A 13,821-nucleotide genomic window follows, 5' to 3' on the forward strand; every position below is an offset into this window, starting at 1 on the left:
TTGGTGACGATAGAGGGAGATGGTCACTCTTACGTGGACTTCTCCATGGGCAATTTATCAAAAGCCCTAAGTAAAAAGAAACTTCGCTTTGAGCAAATGCATTCTAGGAATCTATCCTGAGGCTATAACTTGTGTACAAAGATGAGCTGTCAAAAATGAGGAATGACCTAAGTACCCACAGAAGCTTGGCTTGTAACTTCTAGGTTGTGGAATGTTCGGGTTTGGGGCTGGCCGTCCTCACTAATGTAGAAAAGGCGGAAAGAGGGGCACCTGGTGGCTCAGTCGGTTAAGCATCCGACTGTTGATTTCAGCTCAGGTCACGATCTCCGGGTTTGGAAGATCAAGCTCTGTGCTGACAGCACGGAGCCTGCTTAGGTTTCTCTCTCCCCATCTCTCTCTCTGCCCCCTCCCCACCCCTGGTCACACACACACTCTGTCTCGAAATATTTTTAAAATGGAAGGAGGTCCAGGGTATGTTAAAGAAGGTTCCAGAGCCTGGTATGCCTGCCTGTGCTGTGATGCTGCTGCCCTGACCCGGTTGCTTATGAGCTGGGTGTCCTTGGACGAGTTTCCTCACCCCTGGGTCCTCCTCTATCACAGGAGATGCCCCAACCACTGCACATCACGTAGTCTCCTCTGGCCAGCCTGATTCAGTAGGTCAGTTAGGGCCTGGGATTGTGGCTTTCTACACACACACACACACACACACACACACACACACACACACACACACACACACACACACAAAATACGAGCACAACAGGTGGCTTTGATCTAAAGCAACATGTGGGCGGCACTCATTTCCGAGTCCTGCCTGCCTTGGAGATTCTGGGTTGGGCCCAGACGTGGACATGTGGAATTGCTGGGGTGGTGGTTTTCACTCAGGGTGCAGTGCATTCTGCTATTGTTTCCAGAAACTCTGGGAAACCTACTTTCTGGGTGAAGCAGGAAGCAAAAGTTCGGGGTACAACCTGACTTCCCAGTGTGTCCCCTGCTAGTGAGATGGGGTTTGGGGATGGAGGGGCCTCCACGCATTCCCCCCCCCCCCGCCCCCGGGCACGAATGTGGGGACACAGAGCATCCTGTGCACCTGAGAAAAGGGGGCCTGGAGCTCTGTGAATGCCTTCTGTTCCTCCCAGGGAGATGCCTGTTCAACACGGGACTCTCATGCCAGGCCTGACACCCCGGGCCTATTGGTGCAGGGGTCCCGGGGCACATGGACCCCAAGGAGAGGGGTTCTGGGTGTTTCAGGGACCCCTGGGCTCACTGGGAGGAACAAGGGGTGTTCTGGTGGAGCCAGCATTGGAGAATCAACTGTGTCCCCCTCTCTCTCTGAGGGAGGAGACTCTAGCTGCTTCTCTGGCCCCTCTCTCTTACTCTGGGCAGGAAGCGATCACTCGGGCTTTGTCCCCTCCCAGCCCGGCGTCCCGGAGGGAGTTGGTGGTTGGCCACATTCTGGGATCCAGTCACCTGCGATGGTGGAGGGGAAGGGCTGCACCCTGTGCGCACTGGGGGTAGTGGACCTCTGGGAGGAGGGCCAGTGCAGGTGGAGTGGGAGGCTTCTGGAGGGGAGGATAGGAGCTGGGCTGTGGCACTGGCCCCTGGGTAGGCAGGTGTGGTGTGGGGCTAAGGAGGGGGGGGGGTTCAGCCACCTGCAGGCCTTAGGCCCTCCAGGCGGGCAGGCAGGCTTTGAGATCAGCTCCAGCTGGGTTCAAATCCCCCTCTTGTCAGTAACATCGGATGGCTCTTTGGCTCCCAAGCCTCAGTCTTCTGTCAAATGGGCACAACGAGTCCTGACTTCACAGCAAATGTTGTTCCTTCCTCTCCTTCCTTTGATCCTGGGGCTCCCAGCTGGTCCCCTGGATGTGCCCCCAGGAAGATCTGTCCCTGCCCAGGGCATGCTCTCAGGGTGCACTCAGGAGGGCATCTCTGCTGATGCCCAGCCCTAGAGGCCGGCCTGTGGTGGAGACTGCTTTTTCCACCAGGGTGGCCCTTTGGGTTGTGTCACAAGTGCTTTGGAAGAGTGTCAGCTGATGGGCAGGGGCTTCAGATGGGAAAATAAAAGCCTGTGAGAGACGTGTGGAGCTCTAGGGAGCCACACAGAACTCGGCAAGAGCTGACTGTCCGCCTGGCCCAAGGTGCCAGGGGTTGGGGGTTGGGGCTTGCCTGGGCTCTGGCTTTCGGAATTTGGATGGCGTGCCAAGCCAGGTATGGAGCCTCCATGGGGTTCCAGATGCAGTGGCAGGGTCACCTGGGAGCCTGTTAGGAATGCAGAAGCTCGGGCTGCACGACCTGACTCAAATTCAGGGGGTTTTATCCTGCTCCTTGGGGGATGCTGGTGCTGCTCAAGTGTAAGGCAGTCCCAGGTCCCACAGCCTTGTCCTGTTGGCTCTTTCCTAAGAGTCTTGCTGGCTCTCGATGGCATTTCCCAGGCAAGGATCGGGGAAATCTCACCTGCAGTCCCCTCAGATCTCCTGATTCCAAGTTCTGGGTGATGGGGATGGAGGGCCCAGCCCATTATCTTCATCAGGATAGGCAGGTGAGGTGGGTGAAGGTGGAGTCCACTCGAGGGTGCTCTGCCTTACTGAGCTTGCCTGGAGAGAAGTAGGCATGCCCCCAGCTGTCCATCTGCTCCTGAGTCTTTCTATCACCGGTGGCCCAGGGTCAGGGTGGAGGTGCACACAGGAAGTTTCCCCTGCTCTGGGGCCCTCACAGCATCCTGCAGGGACAATACCTGTCAGGGTCACTTGGTCTTCCCGTTGTACTGGGCATGTTGGCTCCTGCCTTCTCACACGCAGGCTGCTTGGGGTATAAAACAAAACACTGGATTTAGGGTTTTGTAAATAACTGATTGGATTCAAATGTTGGGAGGGGCTAGAACCCTTTGTCTCTCCTGCCCCCACCCTGCCAGCCCCGGCAAGGAGGGAGAGGGCTGAGGACTCTGGGCAGAGAGGCTGGGGAGGGCAGGGGTGGGGGATGGGAGCCTCCCCACGGCCTCTTTGGTTGCTGAGCTGGCCTGGGTCTGTTCTCTTGATTCTGTCAGCCCTTTGTGGGGAAGGCAGGAGGCTGTGTTCCCAGGCCGGTCCTAGCAGAGCTGGGCTGTGGTGTTTCCTTGATGTTGAAATCCAGTTTCTTACCAATGTCGACTGCAGCCTTGTAGAAGAGTTCCCACTGGGGGCAAACATGCAGATACAGGGGCACCTGGGTGGCTCAGTCGGCTGAGCGTCCAACTTCAGCTCAGGTCATGATCTCGTGGTTCATGGATTCGAGTCCTTTGTGGGGCTCTGTGCTGACTGTGCAGAGCCTGCTTGGAATTGTCTCCCCCCTCCCTACTTGTGCTCTGTCTCCCTCAAAATAAATACTGTTAAACAACGCAGGTCCAACAAAACTGTACACTCTGGCCAAGGAACCTTTCTTGGATGTGGGTGTGGACACTCGCAGCTTGGACTGGGCGCAGGAGGCCTTCAAGGGCCTGCTTGCCCCACCCTCAGGGAAGGAGCCGCCAGGACCACTGAGCCTGCTCCCAGTGTCCTCCTCACGGCCTTGGATTGGTGGAAGCCACGGGCTCTGTCCCAGCGTGGGCCCTGGCGTGCTGGGTGGCACAGAGTCAGCCCCTGCCTTTGTCCGTACTGCCCCATGCTTACAGCCAGGTTGACTTGACTCTGGGAGGGGTGCGGTGGACACCATGGGGCACGTGGATAAAACCCATATCCTACCCTTCGGAGGACAAGGTACCCACTGCCTGGCACAGGCAGCCAGCCGGAGGCAGGGAGAGCTCTTGGTTAGGGCAGGGGTGGGAGGAGGGGAGAGCCCTTGCTGCACTGTATTTCCCCGAGTTAAGGCCCTGGGCCCGGGGCTGCTTCCCCTAGTGGGGTGCACCCCCACCCGGCTTTGTGGTTACCAGATGACTGACCCGGGTGGGGGTACAGAAGCCCTCCCCGCCGGGTGGGAGGAGTTCCATGGGATCGGGCTGAAGTGCATGTACAGCTGAGGCCGCCCTCCCTCGGCCTGCCCCATAGGATAGGTTCCCAAGAACCGTGCCCTGCTTCTAGAAAGCACCTGTGTTGTGGGGCACTTTTTAAATGGACAGGCTGCTGTCTGCTGGAGCAAAAGGCTCCCTGGTCCTTTGTCCTGGCTACGTGTCTTCCCACCCCGGGCATGAGTCATGAGAATAACGGGTCTAGAATACAAGGCCCTTACTCTCTGGGGAGCTGGCAGCCTGGTTCCGCAGGCGGATGTGTCCTGCAAACGTGGAAGGATCCAGGCACTCTCCAGAGTCCGCCTGTGGAATGCCGGACGTCCTGTGTGGTCGGCTCCGTGGGCTGGGGTAGCCTAGGTGTCGGGAGGGGGCTCCAGCTGGGCTGGAGTGGGTGGGATCTGGACGGCGGGGTGGGGATTAAGTAAGGGCAGGCTGCACGGATAAGGTCTCAGATGAGCCCTTGGAGGGTGAGGACCTGTTCTGACTTGGGGGCTGTGGGTGACCGTAGTGGGTAGTGGCATATCGACGGCTGACATCCTTTAGGGATGTTCTGTCTAGAGGACCAAGATCCAGGGTTGCCAGATCCTGTAATTTTTTTTAGGAGAAACCAGAACTGAGTTATCACGTGGAAACCCCTTGAGTTTGAAATGGTGGCTTTTCCAGTTTTTTTTTATGAAAACACTACGGGGCAGAGAAAACCTGTATGTTGCTTCTGTGACAGTGAGTTGGGAGAGGAAGGGGAACAGCCCCCCCCCCTGCCATTTTCACTGAGAAGCCCTTCCGGGGTGGGGAGCCCCTCAGTGGTGCCTAGCTGAGGCCTGGAAGTGACTCTAGGAACCGTAGGGTTTTCATCCCCCCCTCTATTGATGAGGAGACTGAGGGTCAGAGAGGTTCCCATCACACGATCAGTGAGCAGAGCAACACAAGCCTGGTTTTGCCGCTTTATTTTTCCTTTTTATCCTCTTCTCTTCGGATATTACATATATAATAAAATCTGCAATTTTGATCGCTCTTCAAGCGCGCGGGTCAGTCACGTTACATTGACAATGTTGTGCCACCGTCACCTCTGTCTACTTTCAAAACTTCTCTGTCACCCCGAATAGAAACTGACCCCATTCAACAACTTTCTGTGCCTCCCTCTGCCCCCACCCCCGCCCCTGGCACCTGCCGTTCTTCTGTCTGTGAACTTGACTACTGGAAGGGGGTCGTGTAAATGTGATTGCGGTATTTGTCCTTCTGTGACTGGCTCCTTTCACCGAGCGTAAAGTCGTCACGGTTCATCCCTGCCGTAGCGGGTGTCAGAGTTTAACGGCTAGATAATATTCCACTGTATGGATAGACCCTAGGTTATCTGTCCATCCATGGATGGGCCCTCAGGTTGTTCCCACCTGCTGGCCATCTCAATTATACTGCTGTGAACGTGGGTGTGCAAATGCTTCTTTGGAGCTTCTGCTTTTGATTCTTTTGGGGACGTCTGGTCTGCGGACTGCAATACCTTAATTAAGTTCCCATTTGTCTTCCAAACCCTTCCAACCCCCTCCCGCCCCCACCTGCTTGTACTGGGTTTGTGGCCTGGACCTGTGTCCCTGTAGCTGGACTCCCGGACCCCACAACTGTTGGGGTCGCTCGCTAACGTGCTTCCCTCTCCTTGGCTGCGTCCTCTCCCTGTCTTCTCAGGGCTGGGCCTTTGTCCCTGTGCAGGGAGAGCTCTTTGTTCACAGCTGACTCTGTATGAGACTCGGCCACCCCCCTTCTCCCTCCGCAACTTGTAAGAGCTCGAGGTGCAGCTGTAGGAAGCAGGGCTCAAGGGTTCTCTGCCGTCGGCGGTCCGTCTGCCTCAACGCGAACAGTGCCAAGATGTCTCAGGCAACCCACGGTGTCCCCCCCCCCCCCCCACCGACCCCCGTGGTCCTGCGGGGGGCTCACCCCTCTCTCCGCTGTCTCCGCAGGGACCTACCAGGGCCAGTGGGCCGGCGGCATGCGCCAGGGCTACGGTGTGCGGCAGAGCGTCCCCTACGGCATGGCGGCCGTCATCCGCTCGCCCCTGAGGACGTCCATCAACTCCCTGCGCAGCGAGCACACCAACGGCGCCGCGCTGCACCCCGACGCGTCCCCGGCGGCGGCCGGCAGCCCGGCCGTGTCCCGAGGGGGCTTCGTGCTCGTGGCGCACAGCGACTCCGACAGCCTCAAGAGCAAGAAGAAGGGGCTGTTCCGGCGCTCGCTGCTGAGCGGCCTGAAGCTGCGCAAGTCCGAGTCCAAGAGCAGCCTGGCCAGCCAGCGCAGCAAGCAGAGCTCATTCCGCAGCGAGGCCGGCATGAGCACCGTCAGCTCCACCGCCAGCGACATCCACTCCACCATCAGCCTGGGCGAGGGCGAGGCCGAGCTGGCGGTCATCGAGGACGACATCGACGCCACCACCACCGAGACCTACGTGGGCGAGTGGAAGAGCGACAAGCGCTCGGGCTTCGGGGTGAGCCAGCGCTCGGACGGGCTCAAGTACGAGGGCGAGTGGGCCGGCAACCGGCGGCACGGCTACGGCTGCATGACGTTCCCCGACGGCACCAAGGAGGAGGGCAAGTACAAGCAGAACGTCCTCGTGAGCGGCAAGCGCAAGAACCTCATCCCGCTGCGCGCCAGCAAGATCCGCGAGAAGGTGGACCGGGCCGTGGAGGCCGCCGAGCGGGCCGCCACCATCGCCAAGCAGAAGGCGGAGATCGCGGCCTCCAGGTAGGAGGGGCGCGGGCGTGCAGGGCGGCGGGGCCCGGGCCGCTCGGGGCGCGGCGCTGGTGTTTCCGGACTGTGCCCGCTGGAACTCGGGGCTCCTCGGAGGTTCGCGGGGAGGGCACGAGAACTCGGCGTTCCTCGGAGGTTCTCGGAGGTTCTCGGGGAGGCGGTGCGCGGAAACCCGGGGTTCCTTGGCGGTTCTCGGGTGGGGAGGCTGTGTGCAAGAACTCGGGGCTCCTCGGAGATTCTCGGGGAGGCGGTGCGTGGGAACTCGGGGTTCCTCGGCAGTTCTCGGGGGAGGGCACAAGAACTCGGAGCTCCTCAGAGGTTCTCGGGGCTCCTCGGAGGTTCTTGGGGAGGCGGTGCGCGGGAACTCGGGGTTCCCCGGCGGTTCTCAGGGAGGGCACAAGAACTCGGGGCTCCTCGGAGGTTCTCGGGTGGGGGGTGTGGGGAGACACAAGAACTAGGGGCTCCTTGGAGTTTTCAGGGAGGTGGGGGGCACAAGGACCAGGGGCTCCTTGTAGGTTCTCTGGAGGTGGGGGGGCATGCAAGAACTCGGGGCTCCTTGGAGGTTCTGGGCGGGGTGGGGGGGCGGACACAAGAATTCGGGGCTGCTCGGAGGTTCTCGGGGAGGCAGTGCGCAGGAACTCGGGGTTCCTCGGCGGTTCTCGGGGAGGTGGGGGGGCCGCAAAGCAGTGGATGATCTGAGGAGGTTCTGGGCCCTGCGGCCTTCCATCCGACAGGACAGTGTCTCCTTTATCTGTTTTGAGTGCTGGTGTTCAAGGAGAGGTGTTGAGGGATAAAGGAGGTGGGCTGTTCTGGGGAGACAAAAGTGTGATGTCCCCAGGCTGCGCATCTAGCCCTGCAAGGACACGGGGGAGGGAGGAAGCTGTCTTGGCTGTCCACGGGCCCCAGGACACAGTCCTAACTGCAGGGACTGGCTGGGGGCGCCCGGAAAGGGGTCCGTGTAAGACTTGGTGCTGTGGGCAAAGGCCGTTGGGAGACGCGGCCCTTACTGAGTTCGGGGTTCTGCAGGGCTGGCGGGCACTTAACATCGGTTTCGAGTTGGCTGTTGGCAGGTGCCACGTTGGAATTCAAGGTGGCTTTGGTGTTGGTGCAGGGTGGGGGCTTCAGAGCTGGAGAAGGGGCTCAGGGCCTGGCTCCCTGGGAGCTGCAGATGTAGGTTGCCTGAGCGGCGAGGCCGTGGACGGCAGGGACCACTTGCAGCTGGGAGGAAGTGGCCCTGTTGAAAGCCAAGGGCCCCCCGGAGGCCACGTGCCTGGGCTCTAAAGAAACCATTCCTGATTTGAGTCACCTGAGAGCCTCCTGTCCCGCGTGTGCTTTCCTGGGTCAGGGTGGGACCTGGGGGTCTTACCCCGAGGTGCTCAGGGATGGAGCCCTCGGCTGCCTGGGCAGGAGGCTTCTGGGAGGACAGACCCCAGCGTCTTTCTGGATGATTCTGTGTTCCTGGCCAGGGGCAGGAAAACTTCCCAACTTTGCTAATTAAGGTTTTAGTGTGTGTGGTTCTAGTTTTCAATGAGCTTTGAATAGTGCGAACAAAACTGGTACGTGCCGTTTATTGCCAGAATATGAACTGCTCCCAACATCCCAGGTTTTAGAGGGAAACAAAATCCTTTCTAAGAAGCCAAGAGAAAAGTGGAGTCCCTGCCTGAGCACCGAGGTCCAAGATGGCTGTTCGCCCCCTCTCGCCTCCCCCCAGGTACGTTCAGGCCTGGAAAGAAACCGAAGCAGCATTTATGACCACTCCCCTGGGGGGTTAAGATGAAATTAGGTTTCATGTTATTTCTTCCAGTATAAATGTGACAGTCTCTCGTATAGAAAAATTGGAACACAGATCGTAAGAGCAAGCAGGCGTCACGAGCCCCGGTCTGCTGCGCCATCCAGACTCTGGCTGGCATCTGGCTGTATTTCCTGCCTTCCTGTCTGTCATTCATTCCTTCACCTTTTGCATTTGGTTTATTTTGTTGACCTCCACGGATGAGAGGTAGTTACAGGGCTGGGGGACAGTGTCGTCAAGGACCCAGGGTGTCCCCTCATGGCAGCTCGTCTCTGGCCTGTGGCTTAGTTCTTGGCCCAGGGTCCGTGAGGTAGGGTGAGGACGCGGGAGAGTCTGCAGAAATGACTTTAAAGTCTAGCGACCAGGAGAACTTCCTCGGGACTGAGGATATGGCACACGGGGTGGTTTTCTGACAGATCCCACAGAAACGGGGCGCTGGGTCCCATGAAAGAGTCGAGACTGTGTTGTGGGCAAAGGTCAGAGTCCACATGCCTGAGGAGCTCCGCTTGGGGCTGGTTTCAACCTCTGAGCCTCGGTTTCCTCGTCTCTGAAGTGGGACTAATGGCCCCTGCCTGCAGCGAAGGTCTGAGAACCCGGGTGCCAGCTCAGGGAGCGTGTGGACCCTGGTCTGGCTCAGGCCCATCACTGCTGAGCAGCCTGGGGAAGATGCTTCCCCTCTCTGGGCTGGGTTCCCCGTTGAGGGACGGGATGCAGTGACACACGGTGCCCTCAGCCTGCGTGGGGCTGGTGCACGGCACTGTCACCCTCCCCCGGACCATGCCAGCCCCTCCCCTTCCCCTCTGACCCCAAGACCTCTCGGTGGGTGGGGGTGGGGGGCGGGGAGTGGGTGTGTCTGCACATTTGCGCCGTGACTGAGCTGTGTGGGCCTCTTGGTGTCCAGGGCCACCCACTGGAGGCAGGGGTGACCACGTCCTCTATCCCTGCAATAGGGTTCGGGATAAGAAGCCTCCCTTCGAGGCGCAGGATGAAGCCCTGCTTCCTGCATTGTCTCAGTGGGCTGACAGGCCAGTTCCCTCTTTTTTCCTAACTCTGCTTGGACAGCGCAGCCCACACGAAAGCTGGGCCAGCGTCCCAGAGGCCCCAAGGCCCGCCCTCCACTGGAGCGTGAAAGTGGCCTCGGCGGCTGCGGTGGAGCTAAACCCAGGAGGACCCTGGTCATTGTCACAGCCAAGAGACGGCCAGGCCGAGACAACAGGAACAGAGAGGGGCCACCGCTCCCTCCTTGGGCCCTGGCCGGGTCCTCATCGGGGTGCCCAGGACCCTCCCCGGGGGGGTGCGGGGGTCAGCTCACGGGGCGGGGGGGGGCAGCTGTGGAGGGAGGGGACAGGCACACAGGCTTTCCTGGGAAACGTGGTGGGGGTGGCATTCTGACCCGTGGTCCCGGTCTCTGGGTCATACAGCCAAGGGGGCTGTGGGGGTGGGGGCGTGTCTGCAGCCAGATCTCAGCCCCCACCTCTGTACAGGGGATTGCCTGTGACCCCCAGTCACGCTGAGGCCAGCCACCCAGAGAGGCCGGGACCTTGTCAGGTGCCGCCTTGGCTCTGCTCTTCAAAGCTTTCCAGGCCACGTCCGGTGTCGCCAGCACCTGGTGGTGTATAAAACTCCCACGGCCGGGCCCCACCCTAGAGCTGCTTCGGGGGGTCCGGGTGGGGCCCGAGAACCTGCATTCATTCTTCATGAGCCCCCGGGGGATGCTGGGAGCCTCCAGCGCTTCTGACAGGAGGCCCGCAGGGCAGAGGCGTTGGAGGGTCCCAGGTTGGTCTGCCTGGGCCGCCGAGGTCTGAGCGCAAGGCGCTGCTGTCCTTCACCTGGGACTTCCTGCCAAGTTATGTCTGCCCGGTTGTGCGTGCCGGTGACAGGGTCCGTGATAGATGGATGCCACCCTGTTGCCAATGGGACACCCCTGAGCGCCCCCTGGGAACTGCTTCCAGCATGTGTGTTCTGACCGCCCACAGCATAGACGCCTCCCGTCCTCATACACTCGGGCGCTCCCCTGGAGCGTCCTGAACGGGATGGCAGGTCTGTCTCTTCTGTGCCTGCCTCCCTCCTTCCACCCTCCCGGTGCCCGCAGCAGGCATGACCAGTCCATCCCGGTGCTCCTGGCTGTGCCCTGGCCCAGGGCACGGGACCTGCCAGCTGTGATCTCACCAGAGGGGCTGGTCCTCCCAGGGACCAGCCTGTGGTGAAAACGCAAACGTGTCCCTGCTAGTCAAGAAGACGGTGTGCAGGACGCCTGGCCCGAAGGCTGCCACACGTGAGTGTCCAGCAGCTGCCCTGTGTCGTGCAGCGATCCTGGCCCCCCCCCCCACCCCCCAGGAGGAAAGAGCTGGTAGAAACCCAGCTGGGGGTGGGCCGGTCCGCCTCCTGCCCTGTGGTGGCCCCGGGACACCTCCCAGCGGCCGGGGCTGGTGGATGGTGCTGGAGAAGGCGGCAGGGCGAGGGCTGTGAGCCCCCAGCTGTGACCACTAGGCGAGGGCGGGGAGGGGGCACCCCTCACCTGGGGAGGGAGAGCCCGCACCTGGGTGGTGGTCGTGAGCCGGTGTCCCTGGCTGCTGCCTCTGGCAGTGGAGGAGAGCTGTCAAAGGGGGCACCAAGTCTTTGAAGTTTTATCTTGTTCTGTTGGAACATAACGTCGGGGCCACGTGTGGTCTTGTCCCTGGATCCCTGGATCCCTGGATGCCTGGTGCCTGGAACCGTGTGTGTGGCTCGGTCACGTGGCATCTGTGTAACAGCCGTGCTTTGGATGAATGTGTGGCTGCTTGGGGCCCACCTGCTCTCATGGTCGGGGACAGCTTCCTCTGGCGCTGGGAGGCGGCAGCTTCCCGGGGGGTGTGGGGCAGCTGTGCCGTTTGAGGGGGACTCTCCTGCGGGAGCAGCCCCAGCTGGGCCTGGGCGTGTGGGCAGGACACGGGGCCTTGCTGGGACGCCCTGGGGGTGAGGTGGCTGGGTGGCTGAGGACGCCTGTTCCTGGGCACTGAGCTGGCTGGGTCATTGGGGCGGACGGGTGCGCGTGCTGGCTGTCAGCTGGGGTCCGAGTTGTGTGACGCTTGGCTGAGTGAGAATCGTGGGTGGGGGGAGATTGGAGGGACCCTGACCGGGCACTTAGGTGGCCGAGGCCATTCTTGACACGCAGACGGCTGTCCCCCTCCCACACTCAGATAGACGGGGCTCCCTGCTCACCACTGTCCAGATCCTTCCGTCGGGCAGACCGGCTGCTCTGGACGGGAGCTGGGGAGGTGAGGCACGTGGACGGCATAGCCGAGAGCTGCCCCGATGCTGAGGGTGGGGTGCCCAGGTCTCCGAGCCGGGCAGCGGCACAGTCAGGACTAGACGCACTGCCAGGGTATTGCCCCTTCGGGCCTGGGCCGCGTTCTGGGACCCCCCCCCTCACTTGTGGATATGGGGGGGGGGGCTGGCTGGCTTCTGCAAAATGCTCTCTAAATAGACCGTGGTCGCTAGGACAGGGAGGACTTGGTGTACAAAACCTCAGGGAGGCCTGTTCTGGGAGGGGGTCCCAACTCCCCAGCCCCTGCTTGAGCGCCTGCTGTATGCCCAGCGAGCTGGTGTGTCTGCACCGGGGCCTCGGCACCCTCCGCCGTGCACCCTGGCTTCCCGGCCTCTGTGAGATCTGGACCTGCTCTAGGACGTTCCTGAGGGGTCGGTACAGCATGCGGGCAGGGAGGCGGAGTCCTCTGCCAGGAGGTTACCTGAGGCATGCTTCCTTCTTGAAGGAGACAAAACTTTCCAGGATCTGAAGTTGGGGGCCGGGGCGGGGGGGGTTCTTTTTTTTAACATTAATTTTTATGAAAGTGATACCTCCGCAAAAAAAATATTAAAACCATAAAACGGATTGGTGTAACGTAACTGTCATGCCCAGACTGGTTCATCTCCTTAGAGGGAATTAGAGCGACCCCCCACCCCCAACCGACCAGCCACAGGGGGACAGTTCCCAAGACCCGCAGTGGATGCCTGAGACCGTGGATAGGAGCTGAGCCGATCCAACCCGACCCTGTCCATGCTGCGTGTCTTCCTGGACGTCACACCTACAAGGAAGTTTAGTTTACGAGTCAGGCTACGGCAGAGACGAACGATAAAACAGAACATCCGCAGCAACACTGATAAAAGTTACGTGAACGTCGTCTCTCTCAGGACCTCTTGTCCCCTTCTCGTGACGCGGATGCTGAAATGCCCCCAGAGGAGGCCAAGTGCTCCGAATGACAGGGGTATGTGACAAACCTTAGGCCACCACGGACCCCTGACCACACGTCAGAAGGGGATCCTGTGCTTCCAGACCTCGGTCGACGGGCTCACTGAAACCGTGGACAAGGGGACCGTGCACATTTTTGTCAGGCTTCTCTCCGCCTGGATGCGGAGGCGGATATCACCCCCTCGTGGTTTCCCGTTACAGGCATGGGACTGCGCTGTCCGCGGTGTTCTCTCGTTTGTCTTTTCTACCCCTTCTGTCAAGGACGTCTTTCCGTTTCAGGGTGTCCAGACCTGTGTGTTTCGCCAGCGGCTACACGATATTGGGGAGCACGGATGCACCGTGCCGGTCCACCCCGGACTCTGTGAATGAGTGTTGGGGGTGCGTCTGATTGCTCAGTCTTGCAGACGCGGCTGCAGGAGCTGTGGTCGCCCGTCCGCTGGGCTGCCGGCTTGCACATTCCCGCAGTGTAGCCTCCCAGAGCAGCCGCTGCCGGCTGGGAGCCGCGTGCGTTTCAAGTTGCTGGTGGTGCTGCCAGGTGGCCTGGCGGGAAGGCTGCCCTGATTTACCCTGGGGGGGGGGGGGGTGGCCCGCAGGGCAGTCCTGGCTGAGCGCCGTCATCCAGCGGTTTCCTTCTGCCGCAGGCTGACCGTGCCCCAGAGACCCTGTCCTCACAGTCCTCTGGGCCCGGTGGGTACGCAACCTTCCGTGGCAGGTGTGGTGAAGGATTTTGAGAGGAGGGGGTCATGCAAGATTAGGTCCCCACAGGAGGAGTGCACGGGGTCACAGAGCTACCCCCCCCCATGTCCCCCCTGCCTCTGGAAGGAATCAGCCCTGCCCACGCTGTGACTTGCACCCACTGAGACTCTGGTTTCTGCCCTCTAGAGTCAGGCCATGAGTGCACGTTAAAGCCACCGTGTGTGTGGAGACCTCTGCCTGAGGGCAGGGTGCGTCACCTGCGGTCCCTCTCCAGAAGGGTCACGCCTGTCCCCTTCCCACCCCACCGGGCAGCCAGCTCTCCCGGTCCCTGCAGAGCTGGGTGCTCTCTGCAGGGTACACGAGCTTCCTGCTGCCCGGGGAGGGCCGGCCACCTGC

At 60.7% G+C, this 13,821-nt stretch overlaps 1 protein-coding gene across 15 annotated transcripts in view; it reads left to right on the forward strand.

The window, feature by feature from the left end:
- The window catches only part of JPH3 (junctophilin 3), a 171,879-nt gene that overhangs the window by 122,215 nt on the left and 35,843 nt on the right, over positions 1-13,821 (forward strand). For all 15 annotated transcript variants that reach the window (XM_058709148.1, XM_058709142.1, XM_058709143.1 and 12 more), the window contains one exon: positions 5,929-6,706. In XM_058709148.1, coding sequence (XP_058565131.1) covers positions 5,929-6,706 — 778 coding nt within the window. The remainder of the gene's footprint in view (positions 1-5,928; positions 6,707-13,821) is intronic.

The sequence above is a fragment of the Neofelis nebulosa genome, chromosome 17 (genome assembly GCF_028018385.1).
Source record: "Neofelis nebulosa isolate mNeoNeb1 chromosome 17, mNeoNeb1.pri, whole genome shotgun sequence".
In the NCBI taxonomy this organism is placed as follows: Eukaryota; Metazoa; Chordata; class Mammalia; order Carnivora; family Felidae; genus Neofelis; species Neofelis nebulosa.